The sequence below is a fragment of the Ictidomys tridecemlineatus genome, chromosome 8 (assembly GCF_052094955.1).
Source record: "Ictidomys tridecemlineatus isolate mIctTri1 chromosome 8, mIctTri1.hap1, whole genome shotgun sequence".
Taxonomy (NCBI): domain Eukaryota; kingdom Metazoa; phylum Chordata; class Mammalia; order Rodentia; family Sciuridae; genus Ictidomys; species Ictidomys tridecemlineatus.
Window position 1 is genome coordinate 65,529,933 of NC_135484.1, and position 22,281 is coordinate 65,552,213.

A 22,281-nucleotide genomic window follows, 5' to 3' on the forward strand; every position below is an offset into this window, starting at 1 on the left:
CCTTTTTCCTTGATCCAGATGTAGTAGCATGTATCTGTACTCCCTTCTTCTGGGAAGGCTGAAGTAGGAACCCAGGAGTTTTAAATTAGCTTAGTGAGAATTAGCTTAGTGAGACTGTGTCTCAAAACAAACAAACAAAACAAACAAACAAACAAACAAAAAAACCCTCTTATCTCTTACTTAGAGCCTTGGAAACATGCATCTTTTAAAATGGAAAATATGTCTGCTGAACATGGTGGCACAGGCCTGCAATCTCAGTTAGTCAGGAGGCTGATGGAGGAGGGTCACAAATTCAAGATCAGAATCTAGCAAGACTTTCTCAAAATTAAAAAGTACTGAGGATATAGTGTAGTGATAAATTGTCCTTGAGTTCAGCTGGAGAGTGCACGCAAGTGCGCACACACACACACACAAACACATGCATGTATCTTACTTAGATCCTTAGAAGCATGACATACTTACGCTTTATATTTAAAAGCTGGAAATCAGAAAATAGATTTTTTTTTCCTCCAGGAATTGAATCCAGGGGCACATAAACACTGAATCACATCCCCTGTCCCTTTTTCATTTTAATTTTTTTTGATAGAGGATCTTGCTAAATTGCTTAGGGACTTGCTAGTTTGCTGTGGCTAGCTGGCTCTGAACTTGGTTTCTCTTGTCTCAGTCTCCTGAGCTGCTGGGGATTACAGACATGCACCACTGGGTTTGGAAAGATAATAGATTTAATAACAAAACTAATGTTACAGAGATTATTAATGTGCTTAATCTCTTTTAATAAAATGGTGCATTTTTATTTTATTTTAAAATTTAATTAATAAACAAGTTAACGATAAGGCTTATAAGATTTTGATTAGAACATTTTTGCTGATTGAAGTGAATTAAATATTAGAACTTTTAGGTCAATTTTATGAGTTAAGAAAATTACATAAATTGAGGCCAAACTAGAAATAACTTTACCATCAAATTAAGTGACTATAGAGTATAATTTATGAAGTTATCTAGTATTTAGAAATCCATAGCTGATTAGTTAAAAACAAACTGTACAGTGTTCTCTGCATAATGTGGCTGAAATATATATTGTAACTAAAGTCAGTTTCTCCTCTGACTGTTCTTACTTCTCAGATGGAATAAATATTTTAATCTGAATGGTTTATTAAATAACTATTGACTAGAATGACAAAATTGGGTAATTTCATATTTCAAACTTATTGAAAATCATTAGTTTGGCTTCGTTTACTAGAAAATTTAAACCATGATTCTTAATTTCGTGTTTAGACTAGACATCCTGATCTGATTGAAGATATAGTTTGTTTGCTCATTGGCCATTTTAGAAAATAGACTTGAATGGCCACCTTACAAACTGTAGAAATTCTCATAACTTAAATATGAAAATGCAATTCACAAGGGCTGGATTGAGAAATCTGAACTATACTGTATTATTCCAGTTTCTAAACTGATTTATACACACATACACATAAACACAGAACAGACATAATTTGGAGTGATTTTATGTTAAAATGATAATTAGAGTTGTCTGTTTTCCTGATTTGGGTGTGTGGAAAGCACTTATCTTCTTATTTCATTGGTCTTGTTTGGTTGGAAGTGAAAATTATTTCCGAAATATATATCCTAAAGCTTGTTTAGTACAGAGGATGAAAATCCCTGTTCAATTGTTAAATTTTGAAGAAAGATACTTTGGTGAATATTGCGTATTATTTTGCTTTGGATAAATACTTTTCTATATATCTATTATATGGCCACTTCTGTGAAAATATACTTCTAGCAGAGCAAATTCCTCTCCTCTAGAAAGCAGTTAAGAACATTTTATTTCTCCAGGAAAGTTTTCATCTGATGTGAGATGATGACAATGCAGTTTTCAAAAACACTCCAACATTTGTCTATAGCTTTACTGGAATAAATTTCTGTCTTGGAAGCATCTTTACAACCAGGAAATGTAAATTACTATACTTGGCCAGATTGCCAAGCTAAGGGATGTTAGAAAATTCAGAGTTTCTGGCCTTCTTTTACTATCTAGGAATTTCTAGAGTATCATCTACAAGCTTAGAGACTTGTCAAAATAGAAGCCAAGTCTATTAAGGGGCTCTGCCATAGACTCTGAGATGATCTCACCTTTGAACTCCACTGTAATTATTAAGCTTCTGAGTTTTTTCTTTATTCAATCTCTCCCAGAGTCCATGACATCTTGTAGGTCTTGGTCTTTATAGAATCCATGTCTGGTGTTGATGAGCTTCTCTTGCATAAATGGGATAGAAGCCACCTGCCACTCCTTCATTCTAGTCTTCCCAACATTTTCTCCTGTTTTCTATGCCATGTTCTGCATTCCTGTTTGATACACCATTGCACATATCTAGATGCTTTTGCTTTTTTTTTTTCTGTGTTAATCTTACCACTTCTCTTTCTTTGGAATATTATTTCTTTGTCTGTGGCCTACCCTGTAGAATATCATAATTCTTTACTTTCTAGAATAACGTTTCTTGTAGCTCTCTAAAACTTCAGTCTACTTTTCTAGCTCTGCTTCTTGGTGGCAACAATTCTAATTCACAAATTCTTCCATTTTTTTTCCTTTTTTCACTACAGTGAACAAGACCATATCTGAAGGACATTTGAGGCAGGAGATTATTAAGGGCAAGGAGAAAGAAACAAGATCAAAAAATTAGTTCAATAGATTCATTGTTGTTGTACATTGTTATTTTTTGCTGAACTCAGGATGAGTGTATTTTTCAACATTCACATATCCCTGACATAAGATGGACTTTTAATTTTCTTGATCATCTCATGTAATATACTAGAGAAAGAGTTCTATTTTGTAGTCTAATGAGGAATTTGAATGGGTTCAGGTGTTTTGGCAAACAACTAATGTAATTATTACTATCATTTTGGCTTCCTCTTAATTTAGTGTTTAGACTAGACATCCTGAAGTAGATAGGATGCCCCGACTAGATAGCTTGCAGATGTTTCCTCCTGAGAGGACTGTTGATTTCCAGAAGAGCCATAGAATATGAATTTGAAGTCACTCTGACTTCTTGGGTCCAGACCAGACTAGGATGCCTCACAATTCCATAGAATATGCAATTACTAAGAAGGGACAGTCAGACTCAAATATCTTATGATATCAAACCTGGGTGACATTAGAACAAAAACACGTAACTTTAGAGCAGAAGTTTTAATGACTCTACTTATCTCCAGAGATAAGAAAAAGTGTGCTTTATATGTGTAATATGAATTGTAATGCATTCTGCTGTCATACATAACAAATTAGAATAAAAATTTTAAAAAAGGGTGTTATTTAGAATACCACTTTTCTGTAAATTGCCATAACAGAAAAATAGAATTTCTGTGATAAAATATATTTAAGACATGTTTAGTTATATAAAGATGCACCCTTTTATTGAAGGAGATCTTGAGGGCTTTAACATATGAAAGCGCATTGTGAATTTCTGAAAAGGGAATATTTGCAAAACATTTTAAAAATGTTTTTACCACTGACCTGCTTTTTAATTTAATGAATAACACAAAGAATGAGTGTTTGGCACTAGATTAATTTGGAACATAGATTTAAAGGACACCATTTGATGCAGTGTTCAGTCTGAATGATCATTTGCAAACATGGCTATTTAGTAAAATAAATAACATATGTTGACCAATTAAATAGATGGCCAAATGGTCATACAAATGTTTTCTTATGTTTTTAAATTCATAGACTATAAAACAGTTTTCAACTTGAATTACTTATAGTTTGAGTAAATAGCATTCTGAGTTTTAGATATTCCTTTAATTTGGGGGCTTAATGTTTTACATTATAGTATAATTTGGCAATCCCAGAGGAACACTGAACCTTGAACAATAATTTATTTGTTCTATTTTACCAGATTTTGTGTTGTGGGCATTTATGTCCTCCTGGTTTCTGGAACTTGGACTTATTTTCCTGGTAAGTTTTGGCAATATACCTATTGTTAAAGGTATTCCGTTTTTTAAAGTCCTTTTTACGATGTAAGATAGAGAGGATATACATACAAGGAGGGCAAAGCTCTATCTCTTATCTGGAAATGAGATTTCAGTTTTTACTAAGCCAAATCTATTTACCGAGAACATTGTCAGACTCTTGGCAATAAGATGAATCCTGAGTTACCACTATTACTTTAGATATGGTAATCCCAAAGCAGGGTCTGTTCTATTTTTTTTTTTGAGTATCTGACCATAGTGTAAGTTATCAAAACTTTAGTATTCTTTCATAGTGGGCTATGTCCTACTGTGTTCATGGGCTAGGTGATGAAAACCTCCTTAGCTGCCTGCCCAAGAACAAAGCAGTTATTAGAGAACTAATTAGTTTTAGAACTGAAGAAAAGATGCACTGGGGAAATGTTTGCATGGCATTTTAAATAATAGCTTAGATATTGAGTACTGTGTCTGGTACTGTTGTAAATTTTTTATGTGTAGTGATTCACCTAATTTTTTCTTCTTCCAGTTCTACTGATGAAAGTTAAGGCTTCACACATGCTAAGCAAGTACTCTTCCACTGAGCTGTCTTGTCCTTTTACCAGTCCAACTCACTTAGTTTTTATAACAATACTATAACAAAGATATTGATATTATTCTTGCTTCCTATACAAAGAAATTACAAGAAGAAAAAAAACTTTTCCTTAGGCTGCAAAGTTGAAACTGGGAGTGTATGCCAGCTGTCCAACCTGGCCCGTAGACACTGAGCCAAACATCATACTGCTTCTCTTCAGCAAAAGGAATATACTATTCATTAACACACATTGGAACTGGCCATGAGGGTGGATAAGATATTATGATGCTAGTGTTTTAGTCAGCTTTTTCACTGGTGTAACTAAAGGACCAACCAGTTCAATCTTAGGAGGAAAAGTTCATTTAAGGGCTCATAGTTTCAGAGGTCTTAGTTCTTAGAAGGTCAGCTCCATTCCTTGGAGCAGCAGGGAAGGCCGAAAATCATGGCAGCAGAGTGTGGCACAGGGAAGCAGCTCACGTGGTGAAAAAGAAGGAAGAGAGAGACAGAGAGAGACAGAGAGAGAGAGAGAGAGAGAGAGAGAGAGAGAGAGAGAGAGAGAGAAAGAGAGAGAGAGTGAGACTTCACTCTTAAGATACAGAATACATACCGCGTAGCCACATCCCAATTCCCACCTCCTTCAGTCATACCCTGCCACTTCAGTTACCACTCAGTTAATCACTATTAGGGGATTAAATCACTATTTGGGTTAAGACTCTTACAACCCTATCATTTCTTCTCTGAACCTTCTATCATTTTTTAATGATTTTTATTTTTTAATGATTTAGAGTATTTAAAGGTTGTGTTTTGAGACTTTGTACCCATTGCATTTTTGCTCATAAATTTTCAATGACTTTACATCATACTGTAATGTAAATCAAATCAAACTGTTACAGGTTAGATATGTGGTGTTCTCCCAAAACTCATGTGTGAAACAATGCAAGAGAGTTTAGCAGTAAAATGATTCAGTTATGATAGCCTTAACCTAAACAGTGGGTTAATCCTCTGATAGGGTTTTACTGGTTGGTAACTATAGGCAGGTAGGGTGTGACTGGAGGAGGTGTGTCACCTAGGTGTGCCTTTGAGGTACATATTTTGCTCTTGGTGAGCAGAACTCTTTCTGCTTCCTTATTACCGTGTTCTGAGCTGCTTTCCTCTGCCATGCTCTTCCGCCTTGAGGTTCTGCCTCATGTTGGATCCTGAGGAATGAACTTGGCCATCTCTGAACTGAGATCTCTGAAACTGTGAGCCCGCAATAAACTTTTCCTCCTCTAAAATTGTTCCTCCCAGGTCTTTCAGGCACAGCAGTGAAAAAGCTGACTAAAACACAAACTAATTCAATTCAAATCAACCAAATTATTCTGCACATATCAGTTTGAACATCAACCTCCCCATATTCTGACCCTTTTCTTTTTAAACACCCTAATGCTTTATCTTTCATCAAGATCATCAAAATCAACCAAGTTTACTCGGTGTATCTTTGTTTATATCTTCATTGAAAATTTAACTAAATTCTTCCTTTAAGGACTATTTCACAAATCACTTCTTCCATGAAAATGCTAATCACCTTACCTGCTTCCTAGGCTTTTGAATACTTCCAAAATACATTTTATATCTGGAGTATATTTTATATCATACTGGATATGACCCTTGAGTGTAATGTTAAGGATGTTAGGACTTAAGTAGGCAGAAAGGTTGCCTGGGCTGTGAATGATGTGGAAGACATCACAAAGGAGCAAATGCAATGAGAAAACACAAAGAACAAAGAAGAGCCAAGCAAACTTGGTAGAAGGCAAATATTAAAGGACAGTCATACTCCTACTGCCAAATGAGTCATTTATCTAAAAGCTATGAGAAACCAATGGAAGATTCTGAAACGTATGTGGCTTTTTGAATCAACACTGTATTTAAGTTTTCTTTACCTTTCACCTTTACTCTGTTTTACTCGTGGCAGTGCTGAGTATAGGTATTTGAAACTTTAAGAGGTTATTGCTTTTTTTCTTTTTTCAAGTAAAAAGTGTTAAGGGCTCTGCTAACTTATTAGGACAATAAAAGTAGACTAGAAGGAATGAGACATGATTAAAAGGTATTTATGGTCAATTTGATGTGAGGAAAAGGAAGAGGAAGATTCAAGAATATTCTCTAAGGTTTCATTCTTAGGCAATATAATTTATAATAGTGCTTCTAATTGAATGAAAGATGAGGGGGGAATTGGGTGATGAAATTTGCAGATTCGTGGGTCTGAGGTGGTTGGCAATTGGAAGACAGAGATAGATAGATGGCTAAAGAGAGAAGTCCATCATGAGTGTATACATTTAGGATCTTCTCTTCCTGTTGATTTGTAGCCCTGAATAAGAGGAATCAGGATAATGTGCAGAATATCAGAGAATAGCGAAAGCAAGATGAGACAACTTCAAAACCAGGATCAAAGCAAAATGAAGGGATTCTTTTATTCCATAAGCCCACTTACTAATGGGACTAACTATAGTCCAGAATCCATTAAAATAATATAAGAATATGGAAGCAAATTAGCGTAGAACAGTTGACTTGTGTACCTTTGACTGTTCTTTTTTCATTTTTTATTTTTGACTTAGCATCTATAATGAATGTATAATGTGAAAAAATGTATTTATTTACTTTTAAATTTTAATTCAATATATCCAGGGAACCAGAGTTGCATGTGTGTGAAAATGAATCTTCTCAAGTGGATGATTTTGAATTTAAGCATTATAAATAACCAGAACTAACTATTGTACATTTAAATTGAAGTCTTTTATTTTAAATATTCACATTACAGGAATTCATTAGGCCTGAATAAAACATTATTTACACATCCAAGGAATAATTCCAGTGCTAAATCAGTGAGGTACTTACAATGAATATAGGAAATACGACCGATGAAAAAGATTTTTATTTATTTTTTATTTTTTTTTTTACACACAACAGGCTCAAATTCTTAAACGATTATTTCTGCCTTGGAATCAGCACAGATTGCAGTAGTCATTATTTAGTGCTAACCAAAATTTCACAAAATTACAGCAGTCACACCATATATTTATAAGCCCAGAAAGACATCATGAGCCAGAATATATACTGGGATGGCATTTGTAAGGGAAAGGACTTTCAAATGGCACCTCCAGTTTAATTGTGGAAAGTACCAGTTCTCCAAGTAGTGGAATATACAGATTTCCTATGGCATCTTGCCTTTCATGGCTTATTAAAACAAGTGCTTAGCTGCCATAAAGTGTTATGTTATTTACAGGATGAGTCAATGAAGGAAATGATGTGTATCAAACTAAGAGCCCAGATCAATGTTGCTGAATGTCACTCACAATAGCTTGGATCATGTAGTTGGCCTTTGCATTGCTAGGACTGACTGCTCATCTTTTGAATTAATGCTTTACTCCAAGGATACAGCAAGATTAGGTGATATCATTTTCACTTGGAATAGTAGCTACAATCAACTTTTCTTACCATTATATTAACTTCACTGAAGCTTTTAAAATTGAACTCAAAGAAACCAATCGTCTGTAAATAAATAAATAAATAAATAACTGCATAAATAGAATTCCCACTGTTTTAATAACCTAGCAATGAAATTACCTTCCAACAGTATAAATGCTTATCTTGGTATTTTAAATTACCAAAAGCTATGTTTTAGCCTTGATATTTATGATCAATGACTAATTTCATCTGGGGAATGAACAGTTGGCCTACACATATTTCCTGTTTGAAATTAAGACCTTTCAAAACACAAGTATATTTTCTAAAAATAAACAGCCAAATTAACACACACACACACAACTAAAACACCCTTCTCTTAATAGAATGATCTTTGTCATTTTCAAAGATTCCTATCAATTATCAGCATGTAAAGTCATGTATCTTAGCCAGAATTCATATTATTTATACATTTTAGAAATTTCTTAAGTCATTAAGAAAAAAAAGCTAAGACCACCGTTTTTATCCCCTGCCAATTATACTGATTGGCTCTCTGTATTGCATGATGCTTTATGTTATCGCCCTCTAGTATTGTGCAAACCAGACCTCAAGCATTTTTCCCTCTTGGCAGTAGTACTGATTTTGGCAGTGTAAAATAAATAAATTTCAAAAAATACACCATTCTTGATTATAGACAAAGCTGCCACAATATTTTGTTCATAGAATGAAACTGGTAAAGATAAGGTTTTTTTCACATGGTAAAGATAAGTTTTTTTTCACCTCTTCATGTTTTATAATATTTTTCTGTATTATAAATGGTATCATTTACCAATAAATGCTTTTATTTGTTGTATTTTATTGTTAACAAGTCCAGGAAGAAACTTTTTGGGAAAACTTGTACAATATGCTGCAAAGTTAAGGAAAAAAAAAGTCAAAGCAGCATTATCTATTGGCTCATTAGCACTAAGAATAACATCTTCATTTTACAGAATGTTTCAAAAGGACTTGTAAGGATGTGAATCATGCACACAGATTGAAATGAAGCCTGTGTGTGAGTTGGCAGTGTAAACCCTCCCCCCAAAAGATGCATGATTCACCAATTGCATGCGTATTTTTTTTGCCTAATATAAACACAATCTTAATATTGTCATATAATATTTAACATCTTATTTAAAACATGCATTGGCTACTAAAATAAGATTTTAAAGAAAAGCTGATGTTTGATATAAAATAAACATGTTTTTTTCAAGTGTGAAAAAATACTCTACAAAAAAATAAGTACAAAAGTGATATCTGATCAATGTATGATTTTATCTATAAAAATTCAGATGACTAATTAATGTGCTTACAACAACCTTATCACATCTGCATCACAATGATACACCCACAGAAAGTTAATGGCATTAAACAACTATTAGCATAATGCAATTAAATTCTTATCAGAAATAACATGAACCTATAAACTGTACATTTGGCATTAGGTTTCAGGGTATTTTTTAAGAGTCTTTTAATATATATATGACAATACAATAGTGCAAAATTACATTACATTAATGAAACATACGATTACAATCCAAATTGTTTATGGATTTCTGACCCTTACAATTCACATATTGGATAGAATTGGCACATTTTGTTCCATCGTAGTCATTTTTGACCTTCATTACTTGAGTGTAAGTCCTTTAATTCAAAGTTACACTTGAACTACTGATAAAAGATATCAGCATATGTTCATCTGTACGTGTGATCTTGAGGGCATGGACTCAAGAAGAAGCCTGCAAAGTCCCAATTCTTCATTTGCAAAGCTTCACTACAGCATTCTTCCTCAGCAACACTTTAATCAGAGATCTTTGAGTGACTATCTGTGAAATTCAGTCTACCCTTTCTCATCTCCTGCAGAACAGTGACATGGCCACACAGAAGGGAGCAGAGGGAAGGAAAAGTCTAGAAGAATATGTAGCAGCCCATATAACCAAACTGGAATTTCCAATTAACAAGTCAAACTTTATGAAGAGTTCTCAGGGGATTCTATCGGACAATCCATCACCCTCAGTGTACTGCTGAAATATATGTTGCTCAGAAATTACACAATAGATTATGGAAATTAGAACCTGTCTCAGATCCTTAGTTTACTACACTTTTTGTTGTTGTTGTTGTTGTTTTTTTGACACTTTTCTTCTTTCTGAAGCTTTGTGAACCTAATTCTAGATATAGACTTGTTGACTCAACTTTTTCTATTTTAAAACCTTTACTATATTCACATGTTTCAGATTAAGAATAAATCACATTATTACAGTGAAAATGATTAATAATTTTATTCAACAATTTTGATCAGTTGCATTTATGCAAGCAAATATTACTTTTTACTATTATATCATATATGATTTAATTCCTAGGGGCTCTTTAGAAATCTTGTTTTTTATATCATCACAATTACTCCATTGTTGCTAACGCCTACCAAATAACACTTAAAAGGAGTGAGAGAGAGAAGGCATATGAATGAACATATCTGTTTTGAGGGCTATCATAATGATAAAAGCTCTAAAGACTTAAATTTTTATTTAAGGATAAAAACTCATCAATATTTCCACTAGTGTTTTATTGTCTTTTTAAAAATGGCATTTAGTCTATCCTGTCTTCCAAAGCACTCATTGATTTGACTGTAGATCATCTATAACCTGAAATATGTTTTCTTTCTTTCTAAGTAAACTCCTGGTCTAAAGTATAATAATTTTTGGTCTTTAATTATTTTTAAATAATGCATATTTTTTCTAAATAGTTTGTTTTCTAAAATGTAAACTGCTTCCAGTTTATACCGACAATCAAATATTCTTGATTTGCTCAGGGCTCTTGAAGAAGAAACTCTGAGTGAGTTGTAGTTTCTTTATAAGTCCCTGAAGTCCTGCATTCCACCACAGAGAAGCTCTCCTTTGGCAATCTCATGGTGGACAATGATGGCATCTTTAGTGTTATCTCAACTGGGAGACTGAGGTGTCTAATGAGCCAGTGTAAGATCTGGGATGTCCTGTTGTAAGTCTGGCACATATTTCTTATATAATGAGTAGTCCTGAGTTGTTAATTGAGTCTTTGGGTACCATTTCTGCTAAGTCTGCTTTTCTATCTCTTTCACCCTCATTAATCAAAATGAAATAGAGCCATGAATAGAAAAGTTAACCAATTAATATACCTCTACAATTTCACACTGTAGATATCACTCTTAACATTTTTTCAGATAAAATTTACTCACATTTGTCTTTTCACAATGAAATTCCAGAAAGCTCTAATTTAATATTCTTCACATTCACAATTAAGTCAAAATTATTGGTTGCAGAAAGTTTTTAAAAAATCAATTTTTGAACTTTTCCAATGTTGTATTGAAATAATAAACATTTCTGTTGTTCTTTAAAGAAACACAATTAAGAATTAATTAAAATATTATTTTTAAGATTATTCTTTTTTTCACTTATTAATTAAAATTGTTCTTAAGTTAACCTTTTTGTTTTAGTCTAGTTAAACTTAAAAAATGTCCACATGTAAGGTTGAGATTTTTTACGTTGAAATTCTGTGTATTATGAAGTTATCCATTAGAGTAGTCTTAATCACAATCTGGCTAAGATCTATTTTATTTCTGCCTCACTAAGCAAATACAATCCTGTTTATGGAATTTATGCCTTTAGAGTTTAAAACCTTTTGGCTCTTTTTCTTTTCTTTTTTAATTTTGTACTGGGAATTGAACCCAGGGTTGTTTAAACACTGAGCCAAATCCCCAGCTCTTTTTAATATTTAATCTCGAGACAGGGTCTTGCTGAGTTGCTTAGGGCCTTGCTAAATTGCTGAGGCTGGCCTTGACCTAATGATCCTCCTGCCTCAGTCTCTCCAGATGCTGGGATTGCAGGTATGCCCTGAATCCAGTGGCTATTTTGTTTTTATTAGCTTTAGAAAAGGTGGATGGAGACTCAATTCACTTTTCTAACAAACATTATTTATTCTGTCTGTTTGTGGACAGCTGAAATGAAGTCAAGTTGTTGGATATATCTAAGGCCTATTTCTTTTTTAAAACATTTTATTGTTTATTTTTAGTTATACATGACAATAGGATTCATTTTGACACAATTATAAAAGCATGGGATGTAATTTGTTCTAATTCAGTCCCCAATGCTTCCCCTTTACTCTACAGATTTTTCTGCTATTTACTAATAATTTTTTTTAAATTAGTGTTTTATGGAGGTACTTGATGGTGAGATTCACTGTGGTATATTCATATAGGTACATAGGAAAGTTAGGTCAGATTAGGTCTATTTCTTTACCAGAAATGATTGCCAAGAATTTTCTTGCTATTCCATTCTGTGACTTGAGTTATACCAACAGATAATAAACTAAATTGACTATTAATTACTTGTTGCTAATAACAGTGAAGGGAAAAATCAGGCTGCTTGAGTTCAATTATTTTAAGAAATAGTGTATGTGTTTTATAATGCAAATAATGCCTAGTCATCTCTGCTGCCAGTCTCACACTCTTCTATTAATTACAGAAGATGTGAATACATGCTTCCACACTCTTTTTTTTTTTTAAGATATTCCTTTAGCTCAATTTTCAGTAATTCTTACCAACTGCCCACTTTAACATCTTCAGGGTTTAGATCTGAAATTGAAGATAAGGTTCTGGGCTTCTCACATTATCTTTTATAAAAATAAAAGATAATAAAAGATAATATAGCTAGTGGTTTAGCTCAGTGGTAGAATGTTTGCCTAGTTGAACAAGGTGCTGAGTTCTATCCCAAGCATCAGTAATAATAATAATAATAATAATAATAATAATAATAATAATTGAACACTTATTAACTAATCATTTGAAAATAATTTCATCTGTTCTACAAAGAACATATCAAGAGTATTCTGCTTCCACTTTACAGATGCAAAATATGAGGCTAAGAGAATTTAAGTAACTTGCACATAGCTAGGGAATGGCAAAACACTGATACAATTCTAAATCTGTGCTCATCAAAAATCTTTATGCTTTAACTCATTATCATACCCTAATTGCAATTTATCTTTCTACCTATCAATTGAGGACTTTGGAACCCAGGAAAGCGGTCTCTTAAATATAAGCAATGGATAAACAGATCACAGAATCATGAAGTTTAGTGCCTTCAAAGAATCATAATTATTGCCTAGTCCAGTCTTGTATGTTGCAAATTAAAAACATGCTGCTAGAAACCTAAAAAGAGTGGAGAATATATATATATATATATTCTCACACTTTTGTTTCCTTTCCTTTCTTAACAATTGCTCCAGGCTAAGGACTTCCCATGAGTGGAGAGGGGGCTCCCAGAGGTGACCTTACCATCAGTATTACCTGTGGATTCATTCCTTACAACTCTTCCTGCTGGGTCCTTCCTCAAACTAATTGGATCTTATCTCTAGAGATAGTCCTTGAGCTCTAGCAATTTTAAAGACTCTCCAGATGATTTTGTTGTGCATCCAGACTTAAGAACTATTATTATCAGCCACTTGCAACTTGAAAGAATGTCTGGAGACTGTAAATAACCTGCCCTAGATCACAGAATTAGTTAATGAGTTCCGTGCTTGTGCATAAAATATTACACATAAAGAATGTTCTTGATCTTGAAATGGAGAAATACTTCTCTAATGTATTTAAAAAGAATTCAGGTGAACTAAGTAAAGGCAACATCTCGTCATTTAAGTATAAAATAATTTTCGTTTAATAGGCAGAATGTAGTCTTTAAAAGTGCCAGCTCATCAGAACTGGAGATATTTTTAACATACACATACCATGTCCCATCTCCAATCCAGAGTATCAGAAAGTGTGTATTATAAATAATCTTTCTAATGACTCTTGTGCAGCTGATCCAGGAAGTTCTTAACACATATGTGTTTGAGGACGACTGGTTTATGATAGGTAAGATGGTTCAGCAACTATATAGAAGGCACAGGATAACTTAGGAAATGTATTTTTTAATAATGTGGGGTTCTTTTGTTTCCCTCCTACTTATTTGAAGAGAATCCAATTATGTGGACCTGTAGGGCCCAAGAATCAGTAAATCTGTATTGTTAGTAATCACCTCTGGTGACCCTAGGTTAGGTGACCTAGGAACCATGCTTTGAGTAATATTGACAGAAGGCAACAAACACTGGAGAAAGGTTCTTTTTAAATCAAAATATTTTCAAAGAAAATCAAAACATGAACATATATTAATTGTGAATTAGCAAAACTAAATCTATCTTACTTAAATTATACCTAGGATGAATTTTGTGTATCAATAAATGTTTCAGATTATTAAAATAAGAATTTGAATAGTGCCATCAAATGCATATTTTAAAATAATTCCCAGTATATGTTTGATTTTCTTCAAAGAATTAAATTTTCAGTGAATAGCAAGTTACAAAAGACATGGGTAGGAAATTACAGGGAGGAAAAAGATAAAGAAGGACGTTTAGTTAACTGAACACTTGCTATATTCCCCACTCCAGTAAAGAACCAAGATTGTTGTTTTTTTCCACCCATTAGTTTAAATAATCAGTTTCATGCTTTAACTGTTTATACAGAGAAACAGTAAATAAATCTCTTAGAAATGTTTATGTCCAAAAATTATTTTGAGGTGGTCATCAAAATTTCATTTTCAAATTCATGCATGAATCAATTTAGATCTTAGATTAGAGAGTAGTAATGCTGGACAGAAATACACACACAAAAAGGTCCAGAAAGGTTAAGTGGCTTCCTCAAAATTGCAATTTGTTGAACTAATAACCCAGAGTAGCATTATTCATATTTATGATTTAGCAAAATATCTTTCATTTAAGTTCTGTTAAATGTTTTTATAAAGATCTTATGAATATAGATGCATTGAATATGAATAACTGAGAAGGAATACAATTTGGATAGTAGTGGAGTTTACCCACTCATAAAATGCTACAAAATCTTTGGATGTGAGAAATCTGGAGAAACAAAATCATCTTAATTGATTGATGTTTGTAATACAACAGAATGCAGTCAGGGAGTTAGGGAGGAAATAAACTGTATTTCTCTCCCTGTGTGGTTCAGTAATAAATATCTGCCCTTCACAGTGCTTGTACTTTATATTCTCCTTAAATACTCATTTTCTTTTTCCATTAGAAACAGTTGGTATGCTATTAATATTTGAGTAGAATGTTACAAGTTCCAAATCCTATGTAATATTTCTTGCAATGTTACTTCTTTTGGAGTCTTAGAATCTGGTAAGAAAGAAAGAAATTATCATGTCTTTCATTATCATGTAGGCACAAGACTGACCAATAAAATAAGTACAGAACAGAATCTCCAATCAGTAACAATAAGCTGGTACTATTACTAAATTTTAAAATTTTTATGACCATGAATGACATTTATTATTCATTCAACAAGTATTTGTTGAGATCCTTCTCTGCATTGGGCTAATCTTTTAGATTCTGTAATGTTTTATTAAAGCTTAATTATAATTTGTCAAAAAGTTCTCCTAAATAGGATCCGAGTTAAAAGGAACTCAAGGTTAGGATCAAGTATGAGGTCATAATGGAAAGACCTAAAACTTGTTTGGGAAATATTAATTAATGCAAAATCACTTTCAAGGCCACTAAGAACCAAGGAATTTAGCTTTAAAATAAGCCAAAACAAGTTTCCTATTATTTTCCTATTTAATTTCCAATTGGAGGGAATAATTTAAAGGTTCAGCAAATAATTCCTAAGTATTCTATGATATTATACCTCGATAATATGAAATATTTTGAACTATCATTTCTGCACATTATAGGATTATCAGGACATTTATAGTAAACATAACCATTTTAAGCTGATATTGGCTTACCACTAAGATAATTTTTCTCAGTTTCTACTTCATATTGTCAAATTTATGGCTGTTATAAAATATGTGACTACCATAGTTTTTCTTTTACAGAGTGTAGTACTGTTAGATATAAAGAATTCAGCATATATTCTTATTAGTAAAACCTATAATAAATAAATTTATATATTTTTAATAATAAGATCTTTAATTAATAATTAAACATTCAGACCATTGATGTTATAGCTTTGTGATATTTTGAATTCAAACATTTTAAATGGTCTGTTCTGTTTTTATATCCATAATATAATAATATATCACTGGGCATAATTATTTGTTTTTATATCCAGCCACAGGCAAAATCAATACATATTTTACATGAAATATCTTTATGAAGAATTGTAATCTATAGGATTTAATAAAGGAGTAGTTGAGAATCAGGTACCTTTTGATGGTTGCATTTCACTTAAATACTATGAGAGCCCATTTTAATCTACTAAACTTCAACTCCTAAAATATTTAAACCAGAAAGAAATATTAGCAAGTTTTACCCTTTATTTATTGCATACCTTCAAAGGTTGAAGTTTTTTCACAGAATGCACCATCATGTAGACACTAAGCAATGCCAATAGACATTCACATTTATAGGCACTCAGACATACTTTTATGGTAAGGTGGGAATGCAAAGAGAACAATTATGGGATTAAGAGAGAGAGGCCATTACATTTTAATCTTAACTACTCTCACTAGTTGTGTTCAATGCTCCCCCAGTGTGTGTGTGTGTGTGTGTGTGTGTGTGTGTGTGTGTGCATGCCTATCTTGAACAAATAATATCTCTGGATCACATTAGTTTACAAATAGAAAGAAGAGATAGGTTTATAAATATTGCTGTAATTTTATCCTTCCCTAAATCTTACAGATCAATGGACCCAGAAGTGAAAGGTTCATTAATTTTGGCACTTCATATCAAGAAAACTTATTATTCTGGGACTTGGTAAGGGATTTCAGTAAGAAGATGCACCAGTTAAACACTTATTGCCTTGGCTTAGTTCACATTATCAGCATATAATCATAGTCACAATACAAGAAAGAGCTCAAATTTGGAGTCAGCAACAGAGGAAACTAAACTCATGTGTTTCAGGTATTTGAAATAATCAACATCCACTTCAGGAATGGCAGGTTGAAGTGACCTTGAAAGCTTTTCAGCTTTCAGAGAAGTCTTGGGCTTTCTAAATGTGTTGGCAATGCATTTTCTTTAGATCCTTCCTCTCTATAGATAGAAATGACAAATAAATGTAAATATATGAATCCGACTATTTATCAATAAAATAAATATAAATGGATGTATTGACTAATAAGTCATACATACAAACATGCTATATTTTTAATAAAGAAAATAAATATTATATGGGGAAAAAAAGGTAATATAAAGGGAACCAAATGCGTAGACAAAGTTTTCAGCTGAGAAACATGTCAAGTTACTAAACAACTGGGAAACTTTGCTAACGTGTCTTATTTTATTTTTCATTAAATCAACAGTGATCCATATAAACTCTGTTGAGAGTAGTATGTGTATAAACAGACTCAGGCTGGAATTGAAAGGAAGCTTTCCTTTATCCCTCTGCTTAATTGTGAGTTCCTTTTAAGGCAATGATAGCACCCTTTTCATCTTTCTGTGCTGGCTGTGGAACTGCCTGATACCAAGTGCCTATTCACTGTGACTAAAGAAATGAAACTGGGGAAGAAACCATCCTCTGTTCAATGCAAGCAACTTCCTTTGCTCAAATCCTTCCAGTGCTAGGGAGAGTTCATTCTCTCCATAAGGCAGTCATGATTGTTGGGCATACTTCCTTCTTACTGAATTGAAATTTATCTCTATTTTCTATGTGGTGTATAAAATTGTGGGGTTGAATGCAGAATACCAACATGCAGAAATATGATTAAAATAAGTCACAAATACATCAAAGTGGATACCATCAGAACTATGTAATCTCTTTTATGATCTTTGGATAAAATGGAATAAAATCACTGGATATTCCTTTGCAGAATGCTTTCCTTGAAGAATCTTTAACATCTGACTTTTCTTACCCACTATTTCTGCTTCTATCTAGCTCTTCCTTTCTCTAACACTATAGGGAGAAATGCTGTAGGCAGATGAAAGTTCAGCGATAAATTTCTCCAAAAGTTTAGTGTCATGATAGGATTATGTTGGTTCTATAAAGCCCTGAAGACCCTAGTCATATGTGCTAAATATGAATAATTACTGAAATGGTATATAAAACATCATCTCCATAAATTAGTACCACTAGGCTAGAACTGTCACTTCACTGAAACAAATATTTCCCTGTGACTTTCAATGCCATTATCTCTTCATTTAACAAATATGTATCTAGATCTTACTCTGTGTTGATAACAATGTGTTTCCTGTAGATCCTCATTTTATCATATTTATCCACTTATACTTCATACATTAATGATAGTTTATTTAGATTCTCTTAAGTGACGGGAGAGATCTTTCAAATGTTATGTCTATTTATTTGTCCATATAGTAAAATAAAACTATTTTAAATATTTGGGCTTCAGAAAAAAATATTTTAAATTGATAAGTAATTAAAAATTAAACATAAATAGTACCATTTATGAATATGATGTACCTATAGATATATGTTTCATTCTTATTTGAGGAAATCATTTGCTATGTTTTAAAAGTGAGTGTTATTAGGATTGGAAAGAGCACTATCCTAGATCCTATTAAGTGTTATTAGGATTATTTTCTGGGCACTGAAAAATCGTAACAAATTGGATATTTAATAATTCTTGAAGACTTAAAATTAAGATCATGAGAATAGGTGGTTACATTTGCATGTCAAATTAATGAAAATAAAACAGAGATCTAACAGCTCCCTGAATAGAATAGTTCTGCTTCTATCTTTCATATTCAATACATAAATAATTTTCTTTGCAAATGCCCCAAACAGATAAACACTGATCAGATAGATAGATACACACTTTGTTTGACTCTGAAGTCTTAGAGGTTATAATTTGATTATATACATTCTTTCTTTGTTAACGTTTTTCCAACTTGGAACTAGAGATTATAATATTTAGCAAAATCTTTCATATTTTAAGATTGCATCTTAATTTCCCAAAATGATTAAAGAGATGATCAGTGTAAAAAGAACAATCAAATCATAAACATATTATAGAGTACTGCAAAAATATGAAAAAGAATGTTTATAAATGATAGTGAAGAATAAATTATTTTTTCAGTGCACATAATTAGGTATATACAGGATAATTTAAAACCAAATGGAATGATAGCTAATGCTGAGGCTCTTAAAAATCTTCATCAAAATATACATGTTACCGGAGAGAAAGTGATAAAAATAAGTTGTGACATGAAAACAGTGGTGTTTTTCTTCGTATCCTCAAATTTTGGATGATATCTCATCAAAGTATTTTACTAAATGTGCAGATGATGGAAAAACTTTAATTCCAAAACCATTTCTCTAAATTGCCAACCGACTTGTATTCTTGATGCCTTTTTACGTGATCACAAGCCAAGCATGCATGTGATTCCCAAAACCGTGGAAGATTTACAGTGAAATCTTTCCTCCAGTTAAAGTAACTAAGGTATAACTTATTGTTTTTGTCGACTTCCTTCAGATACTTGGCTAGCTCACTGGGAGAGTTATAATCTTCCACATGAATGAACGAATCCGCTGGAATATAATTCTCATAGTTTTCCCTAGATGGTCCCAGAACAACAGGTACAGAGCCAGCCAAAAAAGCATTGTAGAGCTTTTCTGTGATGTAATCTTTGTGGATTGAGTTTTCAAAAGAGAGATAAAATTTACAAGTAGAGATGGTAGGAATCAAATTTTTATCATTCACATATTCTCCAAATGCTTGCCCATAGGTGTGGATTTCAATACTTTTGCTTAGCTCATTGTAATACTTGACCCTGGCATGTTCAGGGTTCCAGTTACTTACAACCCAACACACCAACTTCTCTTTGCTTGGCACTTCAAACACGAAGGGGTTTGTGCTCACCGTCAAGAAGCCATAAGGCACTTGGATATCTGAGTCACGGCGGTAGGTCAGAGTCAGGTTGAACAGATGCTCAATACCACTCTTCTGGGGAGTATGAGTTGGTGATTCCAAATTCATCCAAATCCATTTCTGGAAGGGCGGTCTGGCCTGCTGAGGTAAATTAGTCAGATCCCAACTGATGTCTCGGTGATGTATCAAGACTGCGTGAGATTTGTTGTACAGTGAACGGTCTGTTGTGAGATGACATCCTTGGATATTGAACATTGCTTGGCAGGATGTAAGGTCAAAGGTTTGCCCAAATGGCCACACCCACACCAGAATAGTAGTTTCATTAAAATAATCAGTTTTGGTGGAGAAGAAATTTTTCATTTTTAGCACTGAGCTGGCTGACTCCATTGGGCTGAAAATCCAGCTGTTGGTGGGCTTGATGTAAATAAGCAGACATGCCATGAAGCAGCCCAAGATAATGCAGACAATTAAAAATGGGCGGAGAATTCCTTTGGATGTTGATGTCATAATTTTTTCTGGGGAACAGAGAAAGGAAGGGTTAGTGTAAGGATAAAAGAGATACTTATAATAGTGAGAAAAAAGAGAAAGAGATGGTACATTATAAAATAAACAATCACAAAATAAACTGCTTTTCCTTTTCAGTGTTATCAAACCATTCAGAAAAAAAAAAGAAAGCTTTCACTCAAGCAAAGAAACTGATTTTAATCAAAAGTTTTCCAGAAACTCCTCTCTACAAATAATGAGTCAGAATTTGTTCTAAATTTATATGGATATTTTCAAACCAAGTTACATTTTTCTTTAGTGTCATCCATACCAGTTCTATTTTTACTTCCTTGTAGAAAACTGGAACAATATAGACTGTCCTCACTAAAGCCGTGACAAAAATTTTTTAATATGTTGATACTCCATCATATTTGTGAACATTTGTTATTTGATATAGTCACCTATTTGCTAGCATATTTAGACTATAGCTTTTTAGTTCAGATGAAATTCAATAGAAAACTGAAATTTTAAAAAGAAAAAGTATGATGATGATGATGGTGATTATTTTTGCCTATGCAAGTTTATCTTTGCTGTTTACAAATGTATTAGAACAGTAATGTGATTTTACCTGGCAACTCTTGACTTGACATCTTATTTTTTAACCTTGTAATACCTTCATTATTTTTAACTTAGAAAAGCTTCTTTTGTTTTTATTTATATAGTTTTCTTACAATATTATAAGTATTAATAATTCTTTAAAGGATCCTGAATCTACCAGGTTGTAATAACTAAATGCTCTACTGGCTTTAGAACAGCAATTTCTTTTATGTAGTATCAAGGTATTTAAAATGTTTTCTTTGTGTGGGAGATTCAAGATAGTGGATTAGAAGAGGCCTGCATTTCTAGTTGATCCGTGGCTTAGGATTTATGCATGAAGAGTACTCCCACAGTCAGGTAGATGAAAGGGAATTCAGAAACTCTTAGAGTCCCAGAAATTTAGATGCATTGAACAAAGGGCTAGAAAGTGTAAAGCTGGTGGTGGCAGTGGCAGCAGCACTGGTTCAGTGCAAAGGGGAGAGAAAAACACAATGCACAAATTTGACAGAAAACAACTATAGAACAGAAAAGCAAACTGAACTTAGCTGAACCAAATGTTGCACAATGAGCTAGTCTTGAACATCTGAAAAATGCTCTGTGTTTCTCAACTGGCCAATGAAGTGGAGGCTGGAAGCCATTTTGAATAGGCCACACTGTGGCTTTTGCTGATGCAGGAGCCCATGGCATCATAGCAAATATTGTCATACTGTCCCAACAAGTGCCCATTGGGTGACCTAGGGTGTATATAGTGGATTAAAACAGACACAGAGAAAATTGTACCACAGGAATTCAAATCAGAGATACAGAAGGGAGTGCAACTTGCTTTCCCTTTGAGTCTGGTGGCTCACACAATCAATTGATGAGGGTCAGGAAGTCAACAGGTGAGTGTGATTACACTTAGGATTGAGCCTGGAAAGAGCTACACAGGTAGCAGGTGGAGTATGTGAGACCCCTGCAGGGTTGTCTCTCCTGCTCTACTAGTAACTTCCTGAGAGGCCCCTAAGAACCAGGTATTGAAATGCCCTAGAAATGAGTATTTACCTGGATCTAGGGATGTGGTAATCTAATCTCTTCAGAGCAGACACCACCCAATGAAACTCCTAAGGCCTGATTAGAGCTAAGCCCAGATACTAGACCTTCCCATTTAGAACTCTATAGCAGTCCAATTCTGGAAGCACACAGATATGTTCTGTCTGGACAAAATTTCAATTGACATTATTGCCCATTTCCTCCTACCTTACTGTGGTTGCAGATCATTCCAACTGGCAACTCGGTGGGCAACACAAAAAGAAGGATTTAACAACTCCTACCTTTTGCTCTCTCTAGAATACACAGCCCAAGAAGGACAGTCTT

The 22,281-nt window shown here is 33.4% G+C and overlaps 1 protein-coding gene and 1 long non-coding RNA gene across 7 annotated transcripts in view; one reads left to right on the forward strand and one right to left on the reverse strand.

The window, feature by feature from the left end:
* LOC110599461 (uncharacterized) overlaps positions 1-22,281 on the forward strand; it is a 76,972-nt gene that overhangs the window by 11,279 nt on the left and 43,412 nt on the right. Inside the window, exon 3 of the long non-coding RNA XR_013424997.1 lies at positions 3,891-3,949. This is a non-coding gene — a long non-coding RNA (uncharacterized LOC110599461). The remainder of the gene's footprint in view (positions 1-3,890; positions 3,950-22,281) is intronic.
* Fut9 (fucosyltransferase 9) overlaps positions 7,286-22,281 on the reverse strand; it is a 194,864-nt gene continuing 179,868 nt past the window's right edge. For all 6 annotated transcript variants that reach the window (XM_078019593.1, XM_040283112.2, XM_040283114.2 and 3 more), the window contains one exon: positions 7,286-20,363. In XM_078019593.1, coding sequence (XP_077875719.1) covers positions 19,276-20,355 — 1,080 coding nt within the window. In that variant the 5' untranslated portion in view covers positions 20,356-20,363 and the 3' untranslated portion in view covers positions 7,286-19,275. The remainder of the gene's footprint in view (positions 20,364-22,281) is intronic.